This window comes from Phyllobates terribilis, unplaced genomic scaffold, assembly GCF_046119375.1.
Source record: "Phyllobates terribilis strain yellow unplaced genomic scaffold, ASM4611937v1 Scaffold_2__4_contigs__length_985480577, whole genome shotgun sequence".
Classification (NCBI taxonomy): Eukaryota; Metazoa; Chordata; class Amphibia; order Anura; family Dendrobatidae; genus Phyllobates; species Phyllobates terribilis.
In genome coordinates, this window is record NW_027362762.1 from 62854518 (window position 1) to 62874759 (window position 20242).

The 20242-nt window shown below is 45.2% G+C and overlaps 1 protein-coding gene across 1 annotated transcript in view; it reads left to right on the forward strand.

Moving 5' to 3' along the window:
• TYR (tyrosinase) overlaps positions 1 to 20242 on the forward strand; it is a 74051-nt gene that overhangs the window by 11672 nt on the left and 42137 nt on the right. Inside the window, exon 3 of the mRNA XM_073662048.1 lies at positions 4113 to 4260. Within this exon, the coding sequence (XP_073518149.1) occupies positions 4113 to 4260 (148 nt within the window). The remainder of the gene's footprint in view (positions 1 to 4112; positions 4261 to 20242) is intronic.

Consider the following 20242-nt stretch of genomic DNA (forward strand, 5'->3'; position numbering starts at 1 on the left):
TTTTAATATCTTACATAGTTTCGCATCGTCAGCAAAAACTAACACTTTACTCTCGATTCCATCCCAAGTTCCTTAATAAAGAGGTTAAAAAGAATCAGTCCCAGCACAGATCCCTGCGGCACCCCACTTCTGACTGTGTCCCATTTAGAGAATGTGTAGCGCCCAGGGGATGGGGACTACTTGGCGCCCGGGCCTTGATGCCTGGTCTTGGGGGATGTCGCGGTGGTCGGCTCCTGGGGTCTCTCTTTAAAAAAGGGGAAAATGAAATGTCAAAGTCCGTGACTCCACCTGTGGTGTCTGGTGAGGATCACCAGCGCTGCGGCAGTCCACCGAGGCCGGTGTTACGGCAGCTTTGATGGTGTAGCTCCCCACAGGTGGAGCTAGGCCTCAGGGCAGTGATGTTTGACGAGGTGCACGATATGGCGGTGACCCAGCCGGGTCCAAGGAAGAACAGGGGACACACACACATACAGTTTGCTTCTGTACCTTTTACTGGCGGAAATGCATGTACCATCCGGAGTACTGTAGGGTGAGAGGTGCACTGCCGGACTCTCCCCAGTGAGCAGGTGTAGGGCCTCCTGTTTTTTCGCCGCTTAGTGTTAGTCTCTGGCCTACCTGGAGCTAGGCCTAACTTAGTCTCTGTTCTGCACCGGCTGATCCTGTGGTAGGGCCTTCTGTTGGAGTACACACTGGCTGGTATATGGGGCTTCGGTAACTCCTGACCCTGGTATAACAGTCAGCGGTTGGTATTCCTGGGACATGTAGTTCGCCAAGGGTTTTGGTTGTCTTCTGCTGGGTGTAAAGAATCCCTGCAGACTCTGACCTGGTGTCCGGTATATGGTTTCTGGGGTGAGCTGATAAAGCTCCTCTGCCCCCAATGCTACTCACTCCTCTAGCCTTCGGCCTACTTGGGCCCTCACTAGGCTGTACACACTGGCAGTTAGCCGGCTGCCTCTTCTGCTGCTCTCTGAGCGTCAGCAACGCACCTAGCTCACTTAACTCGAGCTGCTTGAGTCTGACTGAGCTCCACTGCAGACTGACCTGTTTCTGTGTCTCACTCTGCAGGAACTGGCTGTGGACTCCAGACTGTTCTGTCTCCACTCACTTCCTGAGGGGAACTAACTAACAGACTGACTCTGCCTAGCTCCACCCTCCGTATTTATATCCCTATCCGGGCTCCCTCTGGTGGTCTGAGGTAGGGTGGAGGTGTGTGTATATGCTCTGAGGGCCTCTTGTGGAGAAATCCTGAAGTGCACCCCTCCAGGATCTATGGCTCAATGCACAGCAGGGCGTCACAAATGTACCATTTATGATGACTTTGTTGCCAATCAGTTAGCCAATTCATTACCCACCTACATATAGTTCCCCCAGGTCATTGCTTCTGTAGCTTCAATATAAGGCTGTTATGTGGTACAGTATCAAAGTTCAGATAAATCACATCAGCTGCATTACCAACATCCAGATTTGCACTTACCTCCTCATAGAACCCTAACATGTTGGTTAGAAATGACCTATTCTTCATGAATCCATGCTGATTATCATTTATTACATTATTCTCTGCGATATAACTCTGCAGGTCATCTCTTATGATGCCCTCAAAAACTTTGCACACTACTGATGTCAGACTTACCGGATGGTAGTTACCTGGATCCACCTTCTTACCTTTCTTAAATATCGGCACCACATTGGCTATCCTCCAATCCTGTGGCACTACCCCTGTTACAAGAGAGTCTAAGATTACGAGCTACAGCGGTTTATCAATTACTGAGCTCAATTCCCTCAGTATCCGTGGATGAATACCAGCTGGTCCAGAGGATTTGTCAATGTTTAATTTGCTCACACGGAGGAGTACTTCTTTTTGTGTTAGGCTGTGTGCCCACGTAGCATTTTTCAAGCGTATATGCTGCGGAATTTCCGCAGCGTAAACGCTTGAAAAACGCATGTATATCCGCACCCCATGGTCCCCAATGGGATTCCGCAAGTTCTATGCACATGCTGCGGATTTTTCCGCAGCGTTTATGCCGCATTCAAAAATCCGCAGCATGTCATTTAATTTTGCGTTTCCGCAAGCGGAATTGCCTTTGTCCAATGCATAAAAAACGCAAGGCAATTCCGCATGTGGAAAACGCGTGATAAACGCGCGAAAAATGCGCAATAAACACGTGCGGAATTCCGCATGCGTTTTTCCGGGAGAGGACTTGCATTTATGCAGCAGAAATTTTCTGCTTCATAAATGCAACGTGGGCACATAGCCTTAAAATAGTTATAAGGCTGAGTTCACACGATGCGTTTTTCATGCGTTTCCGCGGCGTTTTTGCAGTTGCGTAAACGCCGCGGAAACGCATGAAAAACGCATGGTAGAAGGGCAGCGATGTTCCCCAATTGAAATCCGCATGTGCTGTGCCCATGATGCGGATTTTTCCACAGTGTAAACGCTGCGGTCAAAAATCCGCAGCATGTCAATTAATTTTGCGGAAACGCTGCTCTTTTGCCGCCATTGACTTGCATTAGACTGCATGGAATCGGCATCACTGTATATGTTGATGCGCTTTTCATGCGGTCTAATGTGCGGATGGTACCCGAGTGTGGATGAGAGGACTCTCATCCAGACCCAGGTACCATTAAAAAAAAAAAAAAAAGAATAAAATTAAAAAATATATATTCTCACCTTCTGACGGCCCGCGCAGCGCTCCTGCTTGATTCCCCGCACTTCGCGGTTGAATGAAGAAGGACCTTCGCTGACGTCAGAGTCATGTGACGGGTCACGTGACGCTGACGTCGGAAGGTCCTAAAGTCTTCACTGCCGGCAGCCGGGACCGAGCGAAGCAGGACACCGGGGGCCATCAGAGGGTAAAGTATATATTTATTTTTTATTTTTTGACATTCACACACTATATAAATCCATGCCGGTTGCCGGTTGGATGGATTTATATAGTGTGAAGTTGACAAGCACTTTCCAAGTGATGCTAAAATCGCTTGGGAAGCGCTTGTCAACCCGCATGCGGAAATGAAAGTGAAGACCGCTTCATTTCCGCATGTCCCTGGCAGGAAACCGCATGTACAATCCGCATGCGTTTTTTCCTGCCAGAGAGATGCAGAAACGCTCAGGAAAAAATCCTGAGCATTTCTGCATCGTGTGCACATACCCTAATAGTAGGTGAACTTTTGATTTTTGCCCTGTTTTGAAAGATTCCTGGAACAGACTGTTTGTTGGTGAACACGGATGAAAAGTGTCTGTTTAATATCTCAGCCTTTTCTTTGTCCTCCTATAATTATAATTTCCTCTTTAAAATTTCACCATAAGTTTCCAAAGATGCGGGCCCTTTTAATGCAATTTTTTTATCATTTTTACAAAGGCGCAATGCATGTCCAGGAGCCTAAAGCCGCACCCCAGAGAATCCTATGAGCCCTGTAACACTAAATAAAAAAGTGTGGTTCTAGAGAACCAGGCAACAGATTTGAAGGGGGTGATAGAATTTTTGGTCTGAGCAGAGGAAATGAAATGGAAATCAAAAATTGGCCACCTTTCACTTGGTAGCAGCTCCTCTTTAATTTTGTTCCTTTTGTAGTTAACTTTACATGGTTTTATTTAGTTTTTTTTCTTTGTTCACAGCTGAAGACTCCCATACAAGGTTTTTAAATATAATTTTTTTAAAAAATGTATTCGTTATTGTAAAAATCTCCAATGTAACAACAAAAAAAATAAATTTATTTGCACCAAATTAACTATTTTTGAGAAAGTCCTGCACCACCAGGGCAAAAAAAAAAACAAAACTAGAGGGGGCAAAAAAAAAAAAAAAAAAATATTCCCTCAAATTATGAATCTGGGCCATTGTTTGCAGTGGGTTTATTACTTCACTATAACTGCTGTCTGGGAATCTCCGACCTGCAACTATCCAGCTGCTATAAAACTATCACCACTTGCATACTAGAACTTGCACTTTCAAAACTACAGCTGGAGCGCTGCAGATTGACCCCCTGCACTTAACAAGTAAAACGTAATATCTAACTGTACTTTAAAAGACTTAAAAAAAAAAAAAAAAAAAAGTCTGGTCTTGAATGTTTTTTTTTTTTTTTTTTCTACTTTAATATTTTGTCTCTTCTGTATCTAGGTTTTGCAAATCCTCGGACAGCAATTGCAAACCGCTCGCAAAGTAACATGCACAATTCCCTGCACGTATATCTGAATGGCTCCATGTCCTCGGTTCAGGGATCCGCTAATGACCCTATTTTTGTTCTTCATCACGCCTTTGTTGACAGGTGAGTCTTCAGATGATACAACAATTCCATGCTGCTGATGTACTGGTTCCGTCAAGGTAAACACTAGGTCAAGCTGTAGAAACTTCACACTGGAATATGAAGGGTAAAAGGGTAAATTAAAAGACTTGGGAACATTTATGTGTACAAAGAAAAAGTTCTCAATTCTTTACATTACTTGTTACTTTGGGATTTTGAGATCATCCAACGATTTGTTCTCTTAACGGGGATCAAAAATGCCGCTAATCATCACCACCACCACCATTGGCAGAAGACTCCACTAGCTATAGGTAGGATCACTTGTGATGTCAAAAGGAGGTCCACTTTGGCCATTCACCATTTCGACAGGTCCACCGCCTATACTAAGACCTAAATGCCAGTCTACCATTGCTGTAAAGTGTGTCCCTGAATGATTTACCATAGCCAGATCTCTAAACAGCGATTCCTCTGTTCTCTACAGAGCAGCCAATGGAAATGGCTTTCTGCCCTGCTTGTCAGTAAAGGAGCAGAGCCTTTGAAATACATGGCAGTTTAACCAAGAAGACTCATTCTAGAAAGTAAAATGGCATTCTAATGGCAGATGCCAGAGGGGGAAGGAGACTAATTCTCTCTCGAGAGTACCCAGATTAGTATCCACACCAAATGGACGGCACATGGATGTGGGGAGAAAAAAAGTGAAAAAAGGGTATTTGCATGCTAGGATCTATTGTAAACAGCTATTAATATCAAAAATGTTCAGATCTCTTTCCAACTCTTTGAAAAAGTTCTGATGCCTCAGGCGAGGTGGACAATTTTTTTTCTGTTATCATTTTTATTAAGCTAACAATTTGTAGAGAAGTAGTGTCTTTGGGGTTTTTTTTTTTGGTTTTTTTTGGGGAGGGGGTGTGAATTCTCTAAGGGCTTATTTTATTTTTTATTTTTAAATTGATTAAGCGGTGAATTTAAAGGGGTTTTAATTGAAAATGTATCCAAAACACAAATTTGTTTTGTATTTTTTTTGTCATTTCCCCCTCCACCTCTTCCTCAGGCATTTGTTGTGGGTACACTGCTACAAAGAATTTCTCGAACAAATGTCTTGTGGGCACACTGTTACTAGTTAGACTACTTAAAGGGACTTTGGTTTGAACAGTCATTCTGTGCTGACAATCACAGGTGCTCTGTTCAGCCAAAACATTTAGCTACATCTTCCCACCTGCTTGTTTTCCATCCATCTCCACCCTTCCTTGGCTCTATGAAGCCGGTACTGTCCATCAAAGAGAGGAGTGGTGATAGAGGGATAACAAGAAGGCAGGAAGATGCCTTTAAATTATTGGCCGTGCTGACAGTTCCCGTTTTTTTTTAAAGGAGCTAGTTGAAATGAAAAGCTGACTAATGGGGGAGAGGGGTGTAGGAGAATGGGCTGCTGGGAGCACAACAGTGGACTACTACCGTATGGAGGGACAAAGTGGCATTCCTTTCTATGGTGCACAAGATGACACTGGTGAGGGGGCACTAATAGAAGCGCTAGATCGTGTATTCTTGTTTAGAGCATTTACATGAGCAAACGATGGGGCAGATGCTGGGAAAAGTACGGAGCCAAAGTTGTCTTAGTTTTAAATTCTACAAGTTGTGGTTGGTAGAACTTGTCATGGCGGTCTGGGATCCTGGAGGATCCTAACTTGGAATTCTGAAGTTCCACTGTTATTGCATCTGGAAATGAATGACTGTCATGTCCCACAACTTGGGATCATACAGTATTGTAGGTGTTTCTCTGCTATGTAATCAGGATTGCCCCTTTAGAAGTTTGCCCCTTCTCTCTGCCTGTAGGCCAGCTCTGATGTAAGTAACCCCTCCCTTCTTCCCAGTTAGTGTTTGTCAGCCATTGTTCATGGTTCAGAATTGTCTTTTTCCCTACTGCAGTTGTTGCAGCTGCTGCTGTTACTATTGTACATAATACAAGAATTCAGCCAGGGAATAAACTTCTTCTGAAATCTTCATTTGTGCCTCTGTAGTAGAGTTGAAGCTATCTGAAGTTTCTTCGTGTGCGTACTGGTTCAATACAGACATCCATAGAAATGCTGTCTAAGAGCCCCACACTTGCAGCCTAGTTATGGAGTCAGAAAAATGACTTGCACAGAGACTTTGAGTTAAACTCAATCTTGTGGACTGTAGCCTTCACTCAATAATGAACATTACCCGTCAGATGTATCCTTACAGAATGATCAGTATTGATTGGGAACAGTCAGGAGAGCCGAATAGTCCTCTTCAATTTATGCTGCAGGTGGATGGGGGCGCAGTCAGACGGCCGTATAACACGGAATACTATCGCATCACAATGCTCGGACTGGCCGGCGGCTCTCCAGACAGGAACGTGACAGCATGTATTTCTATGCAGTTGTCATGCTCAGATCAGAAGAGCTGGCGGCCAGTTCAGGCATTGCAATGCGATCGTAGTCCGTGTTATGCAGTCGTCTGATGGCACCCTGAATATGATAAATCACCTATGTACCACTTGTATCTGTCCGTTATACGGTCACTCTATGGCGGATACTATTCTTTACATTGGTGCCACTTTCGTTCTTCTAGTCTACCCGTAGGGATGCAGCTTGGCACTACTATTTATGAATGTTGTACCTCTGCTACCTAAATAATTGGTCCAAGAAAAGTAAAGTTGATGGGCACATCCCCAAAAAAAAAAAAATAAAAAAATATGTGATCTGATAGAATATGAAATCTTCAAATGTATTCCATAAGTGCCGAACCATTAAAATCCACATGCTGTGTTGTTTTTTGTGGTTGTTTTTTTTTTTTTTTTTTTTATCACCATCGCCAGCATGTGAATTTTAATGGTTTGGTACATGTGGAATAAAATTTTAAGATTTCATCCCCCCCCCCCCCCCCCACAATTCTCTTGGGTGGGTATCATGTCACAGGGTCAATACCCAGGACTTTTACTTCACTTAGGTTGGTCTCTTCCCACAGAAGCTCAATGAGTAACTTCTCAATCCTCACTCCCTGGTTCTACCTTCTATAGCCTTCACTTTGTCAATTCAAAGTCTTTAGGGCCCTGCAATTAAAGGAAATCTGTCAGCAGGTTTTTTTCAACTTCATCTGAGCAGCATGATGTAGGCAAATGTGACGCTCGCAGGTCTGCCCTGGGAAGATGGGGGATACTCGGAGCCGGGTCACATGTTGAGGGGGATGCAGCCGTGGCCTGGACCCGTTCCATGCCCAGGGCCGTCACATTAAAAAGGATGTAAGGGCTTTCAGGGTTGAGTGGTATTTGTCGACTACGCCACCTGTGGTGTCTGGTGAAGGACCACCAGCGCCGCTAGCAGTCTGCTGAGGCCTGGTGTCATGGCGGCTAGAGTTCTCACTGCTCCCCACAGGCGGAGCGTGGCCTCAGGGCAGGCAAGGCAGGATGAAGGGGGGTAGCAGTAGCGCGGGGAGTGCGGGCACCGCGTCGCGTGGTATGGCACGTAATGAACAGTCCGGAGGCCATAGGGGTGAACTTCCAAGGCTTTACTCACTCAGATATTAGCGGGAAGGCGACTCCCTGCTCCTCTCGGAGTCCTGCGGCCACCAGGGACAGGGGGTCCGACTACCTCCGAGGAAGTCTATTGTGAGGTAGCATCCCTACACCAGAGTGTTCCTGCACTACAGACTTTACCCTTTCCCGTCTGTGCGTGTGTAGATAGGCCGGGTCTCCCTCTGAGCTCCTCTCAGGTGTAGGGCTTGGGTGGCAATTCCTCTCCATCCGAAGCCCGGTGGGATCCTCAGGGCCTAACCGGGCTTTCCCATCCTGGACGTAGAGTACGAGGTTGGGTGTCGGGGGCCGGTACCCCTCTTGCAGCCGTAATCCCTCTGAATAGATCAGGTAGGCAAGGACAGGTGGCGTGCTCCGCTCCGTCTGCATCCTCCCCGGGACCCATTTGCTAGGGAGCCACACTCTCTAAAGCTCCCGGGCCTTCTTGATCCTGGTCCTCGGCCGGGTTGAGACATTCCTTGTCTGCAACCTACCTCTCGTCCCAAAGATCGGGGTACGAGGGCTGTGTCCCATGCCGGTGCAGGCCCACACAGGATCTGCGCTCCCGGAGGGAAGTCACATTACACACAGTATCTTGACAGCACAGTGACAGCCGACAGACTAGCAAAGGCTAGACTGAAGGACCAAAGGACAGGACAGAACAGAACCAGAAGAACCGACTAACTAGGACCAAGATCAAAGATGGCATTCTATTAAATATCAAATTTGAAGTGTCACTCGTTGTTCCTCCACCCACACCCACTAACTGGTTCCTACCACTTTGTGTTCCCCAGTCTCCCTGTAACCAGGGGAGCAGCACCTAGTGCATACTAGCTCCCTCTGGTGGAAATGTGGTGTTGGATGCAAAAGGCTAGATCACTACCATCACACCGGCCTTACCTCAGAGGAGGAACACCACACTTCATTGAAGTGCAGCATTCCTGTGGCGGTCGAACCCTCAGGGGCGCCACACAAACAGATCCTGAATCCAAAGACGTATCACTTAGACTACTGGGTGCAGCAGTTGTGGCACAATCAGTTTTTAAATTTGGCAATGTAGCAGAACTGAGAAAATTGACCTCGCCCACAGCAGGTTCTGTATATACATTGTCCATAGACGGTGAGCTGCTTATCACAGAAGAGGGCGGAGTCAGACTAGCAAGCACGTGCTGCTGTAGTCCAGAGAATGATAATCACCAGGTAATAAAACCGTTACTGTAGGCAAACAGAACAAAGCCTAACATGTGATACATCGCTGAAACCTGGGTTTTAACCCATATCTCATGCTGTCCTCTGATTAAACATCAAAAACCCGCTGACAGATTCCCTTTTTACAGGGACTGTTTGTTTGAATACTCATTCTGTGCCAAGTACAAGAGCTTGGCGCAGCCTTGGCCAAACGTTCTAAAGAGGTTGTCTACTACCCTAACACTATACTGGTTTTGCCATAAATGGTTATGGATAATGTTCCTAAGTTTTCTGCTGTCAGTCATCACTTCCTTTTCCGTTTACTCTGCTCCCCTCTTACAAAACTTCTCCTCATTAGCAAAAAGGGGCTGAAATTTTCCCTTTTTCACTTGTGGTTTTCATGCCGTTGGTACTGGCCCTGTTGGTTCTGTGCGTCACTACATGGACTACATACTACTGTGATCTGTGATCTACCTTTTGGTGAGCTAATAATAATATATATTTTTTTTTTTTATGGACTTTCCATCATTCTTTGTGTTGGACTGGAAGCCTGCAGGGGTGCTCTCCTGTATCTCCACCTAATCTCCTTCCCCAGCATCACACATCAGCATGATCTGTGTCAAAGATGCATGAATGGGAGAGATGGATGGGGAAAGAGAAATTTTGTTTTTATATAATAGAATATATAACAGGGTGTATATAAATGTACTCAGCAGTGTGTACATGCACATACATCCTGCTGTATACATACAAACAGGGTCGGGACAAGGTATTTTGGTGCCATAGGCCAATGTTCCTCAACTCCAGTCCTCAAGGCCCACCAACAGGTCATGTTTTCAGGATTTCCTTAGTATTGCTCGGGTGATGGAATTATCACCTGTGTAATACTAAGGAAATCCTGAAAACATGTCCTGTTGGTGGGTCTTGAGGACTTGAATTGGGGAACCTTGCCCTAGGCAGATGCCCCCCAACCGCAGAAGAAAGGGTCAGAGATTAAGGTAACAGGACCCATAAAGCATCCCACCCCTGCGCCAATGATGGGTTAGGTGACAAGCTTTGACCCCTTCCACTAGAATTGTTACCTCTTTCACCAGGTAATGCCAGCAAAGGTAAAAAAAAAGTGGTGTACTTTAGGGATATGACTTAACATGGAGTGCGAGTTCTAAGCTGGATATAAGATCAATCATTTTTTGGCCATTTACACAATACGGGGGGGATCATGGCAATATTCATCCCTGATGTCTTGCATATTTTTTTTATTTTTTTTTACTACCCCTTTACCCCCGATGGTTGTTTGCACGTTAATGACCAGGCCAATTATTACAATTCTGACCACTGTCACTTTATGAGGTAATTACTCTCGAACGCTTCAACGGATCCCCCTGATTCTGAGACTGTTTTTCGTGACATATTGTACTTCATGATAGTGGTAAAATTTCTTCGATATCACTTGCGTTTATTTGTGTAAAAATCTGAAATTTTGAAAATTTAATAATTTTCAACATTTTTCATTTTTATGCCCTTAAATCAGAGAGATATGTCACACAAAATAGTTAATAAATAACATATCCCACATGTCTACTTTACATCAGCGCAATTTTGGAACCCAATTTTTTTTTTTTTTTTTTTATTAGGGAGCTATAAGGGTTAAAAGTTCACCAGCGATTTCTCATTTTTACAAAATCCTTTTTTTTTTTTTTTTTTTTTTTATAGGGACCACATCACGTTTTTAAGTCACTTTGAGGGGCCTTTATGACAGAAAATACCCAAAAGTGACACCATTCTAAAAAACTGCACCCCTCAAGGTGCTTAAAACCACATTCAATAAGTTTATTAACCCTTCAGGTGCTTCACAGGAATTTTTTTTGCATGTGGAAGAAAAAAATGAACATTTTAACTTTTTTTTTCACAAAAATGTTACTTTAGACCCAATTTTTTTTTTTTTTTTTCCGCAAGGGTAGCAAGAAAAAACGGACCCCAAAATTTGTTGTGCAATTTCCCCTGAGCATGCAGATACCCCATACGTGGGGAAAACCACTGTTTGGGCGCATGGAAGGGCTCAGAAGGGAAGGAGCGCCATTTGACTTTTTGAATGTAAAATTTGCTTGAATAATTAGCGGACGCCATATTGCGTTTGGAGAGCCCCTTGATGTGTCTAAATAGTGGAAGCCCCACCCCTCCCCCAGTGACCCCATTTTGGAAACTACACCCCTCCAGGATTTTATCAAGGGGTATAGTGAACATTTTGAACCCAGATGTACCACACAGAATTTGATAACATTAGGTCATCATATTGGATAAGTTGTTGTCATTAGTCTTGAGCGCAAGTGCTCGCTACTTCAGTTTGCATCGGGTACTCAGGTATGCACCAAGTATCGTGAGTGCTCAAGTGACATGCTCGAGTCCCCGCCCGCATGTTTCACGGTTATTAGCCCCTTTACAGCCTGTGCCATATTTGTACGCACAAGGCTGTAACCCGCTGCTGTTAACATGTTAAATGCCGCTGTCAATCTCTGACAGCGGCATTTAACATTGCCGCGCCGGAAGCGTGTCACTTACCCCGCCCATCGGTGACCCCCGATCGCGGGTCACTGATGGGTGGGCATGACAACCCTGGGTCAGCAGCAGACACCAGTGGTTGTCATAAGCTGATTGCTATGACCGCCACCTAGTGGTCGGCACTCATAGCACAGGAGCATTTCTGCTACATAGAGGTGATCTGCTCATCACCTCTATGTAGCAGAGACGATCAGACAAGTGCTGCTTCTAGTTCCCTATGGAGACTATAGAAGCATGCAAGAAGTGAAAAAAAAATTGTTTTTAAAAAAACAAAAAATATATAAACGTTTAAATCACCCCCCTTTCGCCCCATTGAAAATAAAATAATTAAAAAAAAAAAAAACATACCAAATGTGTATCGCCGCATTCAGAATCACCCAATCTATCAATATAAAAAAGAATTAATCCGATCGGTAAACGGCGTAACGAGAAAAAAAATTCTAAGCGCCAGAATTAAGTTTTTTGGTCGCTGCAACATTGCAATAAAATGCAATAACGGGCGATCAAAACATCGGATCTACCGCAAAATGATATCAATAAAAACTTCAGCTCGGCGCGCAAAAAATAAGCCCTCACTCAGCTCCAGATCATAAAAAATAGAGACGCTACGGGTCTTGGAAAATGGCACTTTTTGCTTAAAAAAAAAAAAAAAAAACTTTGGAATTTTTTTTTACCACTTAAATGAAAAAGAACCTATACATGTTTGGTGTCTACGAACTCGTAATGACCTGGAGAATAATAATGGCAGGTCAGTTTTAGCATTCAGTAAATGTGGTGTAAAAAAAAAAAAAAAAAATCTGTGGTATTGAACTTTTTTTGCAATTTCACCGCACTTGGAATTTTTCCCCGTACACTATATGGTAAAACTAGTAATGGTGTTGAAAAGTACAACTCATTTTGCAAAAAATAAGCCCTCACACGGCCATATTGACCAAAAAATAAAAACTCTATGGCTCTGGGAACAAGGGGAGCAAAAAACAAAAATGCAAAAAACGGAAAATCCCAGGGTTGCAAAGGGGTTAGACACCCAAAAAAAAAACATGCAGGGGGTCACTCGTGCATGGCAGGCAATCCTCCGCAAGTTGTTTTTTTTTTTTTTTTGGCTGCGAAGCATATGGGGCGGAGACTCGAGCATGTCACTCGAACATCCACGACACTCAGTGCATACCCGAGCACCCGATGCAAACTCAATTAGCAATCACTTGCACTCAACATTAGTCGCCATATCGTCGTCACCCTAGCACAACCTTAACCCTAGAGTTCATTTTTTACGTCGTTCCTCGTGCGGTATAAGTGATTAGACTCGTTTATTCTTCGGGTCGGTGCTATTACAGCGACACAAGATTCATATGGGGTTTTTATGATTGACAGCTGTCACACACTAAACTTTTTTTTTTTTTTTTTTTTTTTTTTTTTTTTTTGCATCGCCATATTTTGAGAGCTATAACTTTTCCATATTTCGGCCGACAGTCATGTGACGGCTTGCTTTTTGCAGGATGAGTTGACATTTTTATTGGTACCATTTTCAGGCACGTGACATTTTTTGATCACTTTCTATTCTGAATAAACAAAAACCAACAATTCAGGAATTGTTTTTTTGTTATGCCATTCTGCGTGTGGTAAAATTGATAAGGCAGCTTTATTCTTCGGATCAGTACGTTTACAGCAGTACTGCATTTATATATTTATATTTTGGTGCTTTTATACAATAAAATCTTTTCTAGAAAAAAAGAATTGTTTTTGCATCGCTTTATTCTGAGAGCTACAACTTTTTTTAATTTTTCGGCTGATGGAGCTCTATGGCGGCTTGTTCTTTGCGGGACAAGATGACGTTTTCAGCGGTACCATTTTTATTTACATTCGTGTCTTTGATCGCGTTTCATTCCATTTTTTGTTTGGCAGTATGATAAAACGTTTTATGTTTAATTTTTTTATTTTATTTTTTTTACCATGTTCACTAAAGGTGTTAACTAGCAGGACAGTTTTATAGGTCAGGTCGTTCCGGACGCGGCAATACCAAATGTGTTTGTTGTTTTTTTTGTTTTGTTTTTTTTTCCATAAGTTTATTTATGGGTACAATATTTTTATAATGTATATATTTTTTTCACTTTCTGACATTTATTAATTTTACACTTTTTCCCACTATGGGACTCACTTTTTGCAGCCTGATCCGCTGTATAGTACAGGAATGCAGAACCATCCCTGTGCTATACAGGCTGTCAGCGCTGCACACGGAGAAGTTACTTTGGTCGCACACTGCGCATGACCAAAGCAGCTTCCTGGTGACCTGGATGTTGTCATGATGACATCGGGTCACCATGGCAACATGCGGGATGCCGCAGAGAAGGTAAGTATAGCGCTTACCTCCTCTTGCCACCGGAATGCTGTGATTGATTTCGATTGCAGCATTTCGGGGGCTAATGTGCAGGGAGCGGTGCGGGACCACTCCTGGCACATAGCACCGGGTGTCGGCTGTAACAATCAGCTGACACCCGGTGGCGATCTCGCCCGCACCGCTTGTGTGGGGGCGAAATCGCCAAGGCGTACTAAGATGTATCTGGCCCATAAGGTCTAGAGCACAGATACGTATTAGTATGCCCTGGGCCAGAAAGGGTTTAAACCAAAGAATAGTCATGGAAGCTATAGCTCAACTGTGATGGGGCCATTTGGTTCCAATTAAGGTGTTCAGCATTGGCCGATGCCCTAATGGAATATAAACAGACATCCATTATAGATGAAGGAATATGTTCGGCGGGTTTTGTGTCAGTCATGGGACAAATACAGCTTGCACAAAACTGATGGTGGTTCTGGTGGTGTATTCATGTACTGTCACCAGTGCCCCCTCTAGTACATGAATGCATTACTAGAACTGACTAACCCAGGGGATGGGGAAGACTCGGTACCTGGGCCTTTAGCCTTAGGAATTTTGCGGTGGTCGGCTCCCGGGCCCGTACCCTGGGGTCCCTCTTTAAAAGGGTGGATACTTGTTAATTTTAAGAGAGTTCGTGACGCCACCTGTGGCTTCTGGTGAGAATCACCAGCGCTGCGCAGTCCACTAAGGCCGATGATAAGGCAGCTTCATGGTATAGCTCCCCACAGGTGGAGCTAGGCCTCAGGGCAGTGTATGACAGGGTATGCAGGACAGACGAGACCCAGCCGGGTCTGAGCAAGAACAGAGGCAGACACTATTGTCACTTCAGTACCTTTTACTGATGGAAATTTAGGCACGTCCCGGAGCACTGTAGGGTGAAGGGTGCATGTCAGGATCCTCCCCAATGAGCGGGTTTTGGGCCTCCTGCTTCTTGCCTCTGTGTAGTAAGTTTCTGACCTGCCTGAAGCTAGGCCTAACTTTGTCTCTGTCCTGCGCTGGCTGACCTTGTGGCAGGGCCTTTTCTTGGAGTACACGCACCTTGGCTGCAGGCCTATGTGTCTCCCGGCTCTGTTACGTATCAGCACTTTAGCGATCCTAGAACTTGTAGTTCTCCCGGGATTCCAGTTATATCTTACTGGGTCATAGAGATCCCGGTAAACTTCAGACACGGTGTCCGGTAAATGCTTCTTCGGGGTGAGCTAGTTAAGCTCCTCTGCCCCCTTTGTACTAACTCTCCACTTGCCTTCGGCCTACTCGGGCCCTAACTAGGCTACTCACACTAATGGCATCTTGCCGTGCGTCACCGATCTTATGGCGCCGGCACACCTAAAGCTCACTATTCTGAGCTACAACCGAGTCTGGACTGTGCTCCACTGCAGACTAACCTCTCTCAGGCTTCTTGACTGCAGGAACTCTCTCAACAGGTTTTGCTCACTGTCAACTCCAGTCTAGACTAGACTGAACTGCTGCCTGGCTCCACCTTCCCTATTTATCTATCCCTAACGGGCTCCCTCTGGTGGTCTGAGGTGGAAGGGGGAGATGTGTGAATGGTTATGGGGGCCTCTTGTGGAGCAATCCGTCAATACACCCTTCTAGAATCTGTGATGCCAAGCGCAGCTGGGCGTCACATTCCCCCCTAGTTAAGCTCGGCACTCCCGGGCTGAAGTACATTTTATAAAAACAATAGGAAGCAAGAACAATAAAAACAATCTTCACTTTATGGGAGGCATGAATCTTAAACGTTGCATAACAAATAAAACAAATAGAGTGTCCTCAGAACTCAAGTCTCTTGTGGTGAGGTTCCCAGAAAGCGTGTCCATCTCACAGGGTAGAGTACTTGGTGGTTTTGAGGGACCTGTCCTAAACCATCAATGTAGGCCCTGGGGTGGCTGCAGGGCATGAAGATCCCGAGTTGGACCTCCAATAGAGCCACTCCAGACAGGTTTTCCTTCCGAGGTCACCTAAAGGCGCACTCCAGGGAGTGCAATTATATACAAAAAACAGTTTTTGGGCTGCACAGTCCTCAGCCTCGCAGTTCTTCAGGTATGCATAAAAGAATTAATGAGGTAAAGCACAAATTGATAACAACATGCATGAAAATACACAATTAATTCAGTACATTACAATTTAATACATTTCAATTTAATACTGCAGGGGTAACTATCTACAACCCAGAAATTTGACCATCTACTGAGTGTACCTAGCAGGGGGTCTACCTCGCGTGCTTCATGCTGATCTGCGTAATGCGGTGATCTGTGGGGTATCAGTGTCTGTATTTTCAGTTACCCTACCAGTTCTCCGTGTTACTAAGTTGTAAAACTGTCTTAACCTCTCTCTTGGAATGGCAAGTTCACCATTGGCTGGGCCCTCTTGCTCTGCTCCTACCGGGGATCCTTCATCCGGGGATACTTCTCGAGCTGGCTCTTCTACAGCACTTACAGGTTCAACTTGCTGTGGAGGGTTTTCTGGCTGTTCGTAGAATTGGAGTACTGGGATGATTACTGCACCTCCTATTTGAGGCCAATCTGCCGGGAAATCTCCTAGGTCAGTGTGTATCACTGCTTCTTCAGATTCTTCCGGGATTGTGAGCGGCACTCCTTCTCGGGGCTTCAGTAAATCTGGACACAACTTTAGGTGGTCCCTGGACATGGTTGTAGATGTTTCTGTTCCATCTCGACTGATTATGCAGGTCTTCTTGTTATCAAATCTTGACGGTAACAGTGTAGGGTTCCTTTTCCCACTGGTCATCAAGTTTGTGGTTTCGTCTTTTTCTTTTCAATACTGTTTCACCTGGTGTAAAGGGTTCTGCGGGTGTGTTTTTGTTGTAGTGCGCTTCCTGCTTTTCTCTCACCCGAGTAAGACTGTCCTTGACACAAGCTTGTACTCTTCTGTACTGCTCTTGTCTGGTGGTGTCCCAGTCCTCAGTGGTCATATCCGCTTCAGGCTCAACACCAAGCTCCAGATCCATGGGCAGCTTTCCTGGCCTCGCCCGCATGAGATATGCCGGAGTGCAGTTGGTGGAACTTACAGGTATATGATTATACAGATCCACTAAGTGGATCTGTCCACTGGTTTCTCTCCTCAAGTGGTATGGTCTTTAGCAGGTCAATGATGATGTTGTTCATCTTTTCAGAGACCGTTGGTTTGTGGGTGGTATGGTGTAGTTCTTAACTTTTTACAACCGTAGAGATGGCAGAACTCCTTGAACAATTCAGCCTCAAAGGCCAGGCCTTGGTCCGTCAGCACCTGCTCAGGATATCCGTGGGGTCTGCAGAAGTACGCTTGGAACGTCTTTGCTGCTGTCTCTGCCGTCAGATCTTTGACAGGGGCGACCACCAGGAAACGTGAGTAGTGATCCACCATGGTCAGAGCATAGGAGTACCCTGATCTGTTGGGGGAGAGCTTGACATGGTCCAGGGCCACGATCTCCAGAGGTCGAGTCGTCTTGATGGGTTGCAGGGGTGCCTTCTGGCTGCTGTAGTCTTTTCTTCTGAGGCCACAGGGTCCACAGTCCCGGCACCACCTCTCAATGGAGCTGCGCATTCCCACCCAGTAGAATCGACACTTCAGCAGGGTCTCTAGCCTTTTCCAGCCAAAGTGCCCCGCCTGATCGTGGTAAGCTTCCAATACCATCTGGATGTCTGTCTTGGGGACCACTATCTGCCATACCATCTCATGAGTTTTTGGATTGACGTATCTCCGGCACAGCTTCTCACGGTAGATAAACAGCCGGCTTCTCTCGTTCCACAGCTGCTTTGCTCCAGGGAGGCACCGTCTTGGGTTATCAGCTGTTTGATGTGGCTGACAACCGGGTCACTGTCCTGGGTCTCTTTCCAGCTGTGGTGAGGCAGGGGGTCTAACGTCTTTCCACGCTGCTTCCTGGAGGCTCGTTGCTCGTGGATCATCCCACTCCGATGGAAGGCAGGTAGCTCTATCTCTTCCAGGTCATCCACTTCTTCTGTGTCTGACTGGTGAGGCATCCTAGACAAGGAATCGGCGTTGGCGTTCTTGCGGCCCGCCTGGTATTTAATTGTAAATTGGTAGTTTGACAGCCGAGCCATCCATCATTGTTCCAGTGCCCCCAACTTAGCTGTTTCAAGATGGGTCAAGGGGTTATTAGTGTTGAGCGAACATGCTCGACACTGCTCGGTACTCGCCCGAGCATCACGCTACTCGGGATGTTCGGCGAGCACCGAGCATTTCCGGGTTACTCGGGCGGGAGCTCGGGTCTCCGCCCTGCATGTTTGGCAAGCTTTACAGAGCCAATGAACATGCAGGGATTGCCAGCCAGTCGCTGTAATGCCGCAGCCATGTTGTTTGTGGGCATTACAGTGATTGGCTGGCCGCACAGCGTCACCTCGAGTATTTAAAACCGGGCGCCGCCATCTTGGACACAGTCGCTCCGGATCAGACAGTGTAGGGACAGCGCTGCTGATTTAGGGAGAGAGATATCCTGCAAAATAGTTAGTGTAGGGTCTGTAAAGGCTGCCAGATCAAACAGTCCTTCTCAGGACTAATATCCATCCCAGGTATATCAGGCAGGCAGGCAGGCTGTATAGGAGACGCAGTGGTTATACCAGCAAACGCTGCATTACAGTCCTGTGTGCTGCTCCTGTTGCTGAAATTGCTGGACTTAGCTCCAGGTCCCGGGGGCCAGGAAAAATCCTCTTTTTTTTTTTTTTTTTTTTCCTCCTTCACAATGTACAAATACCCATCTTATTAACCTTTTGGTGCCCCTATTTCCCCCCCCCCCCCCCAAAAAAAAAGTGTGTGCCTCTGATTTTTCAGACACAAATATATCTGTTAAATGGTCTGGTGTAGGCCCGAGAAATAGAAGTGTGGTTTTGCAGTTCTATGGGCCATTTGTATCTAAAAAAAAACAGTTTGTGTGTCGCTCACTGTTCAGCTCTATATATAATATAATATATATATATATATATATATATATATATATATATATATATATATATATATATATATATATATATATATATATATATATATATATATATATATATATATATATATATATATATATATATATATATTTCAAAAAAGTGTGGTATACCCCAGTAAACAATAACTGTGGTTTTGCCATCCCACGGTAAAAAATCTCTATTATTCAGGTTTTGGTATATTTTCCGTAAAGAAAAACAGTAGTGTCTCCTGACTGTTGTGACACAAAAATATATCTGTTGAAAATAGTCTTGTGTAGGCCCGACATCCCAGTGTGGTTTCGCAGTTCCACGGGTCAAATCGCTGTACTGTCCAGTTTTGGGCCTTTGGTATCTAAAAAAAAAAAAAAAAAAAAAAAAAAGCAGTTTGAGTGTGTCGCTCACTGTTCAGCCGCAAATATCTCTATTTAAAAAAGTGTGGTATACCCCAGTAAATAATAACTGTGGTTTTCCTCTTCCACGGTTCTAATCTACTCTTTATTACCCTTTTTCCATTGATAGTGCAAGTGTAAGCTATTTTACTTCATTTACAATGGGCAAGGCGCGTGGCAAGGGACGTGGAAGTGGACGTTCTGGTGATGGTTCATGCAGAGGACGGGGCCGTGGCCAAGGTGAAAATGTGCCACAACCAATAGCCACATCTTCTCTCTCCCACTTCTTGACCAAATTACTAGGGAAGCAAAGAACAACACCAGTATTGAGAACTGATCAGTGTGAACAGGTTATTAATTGGATAGCAGACAATACTTCCAGTTACCTGGGCACCACCACCTCCGGTCTGTCTTCCACACGGTCAACTCTTAGTAGCCGTGAGTCTCGACCGCATACTCCTCCTCACCCTGATGCTCCTTCCTCCCACCATGCCGAGTGTCGTCAGACAGCAAGTGATCCCACACTTGGACACTCTGAAGAGCTGTTCACTAGTCCATTTCCATATTTGGGCCCCTCGCCTGATACGCTTGAAGTGGTGGAAGAGGAGATCCCATGTTGCGATGCCCAAATATTTGAACAGCCACGGCCACAGGAAGTCAACGTTGGCAATCTGTCACAAGAGGTGGACGATGACGAGACACAATTGCCAGGAAGTGAGGAGGATCGTGGTGCGCAAGTGGAAGAGGAGGAGGTGGTGGATGATCTAGTAACTGACCCAACGTGGAAGGAGGACATGCAGAGTGAGGCCAGCAGCACACGGGGGAGGGAGGCAGAGTACCCCAAAAGGCAGGAAGAAGCAGTGTGGTGGCCACAGACAGAAGGCAGGCAACCGTTCCCCATAACACCAACACGAGGGACGTTGCCAGTACAAGCGGTAGGTCTTCCAGAGTCTGGAATTTTTTTAAAGACTCTGCTGATAACCCCAAAAAGGCCATATGTTCCACCTGCCATGCCAGCATCAGCAGGGGTGACAAA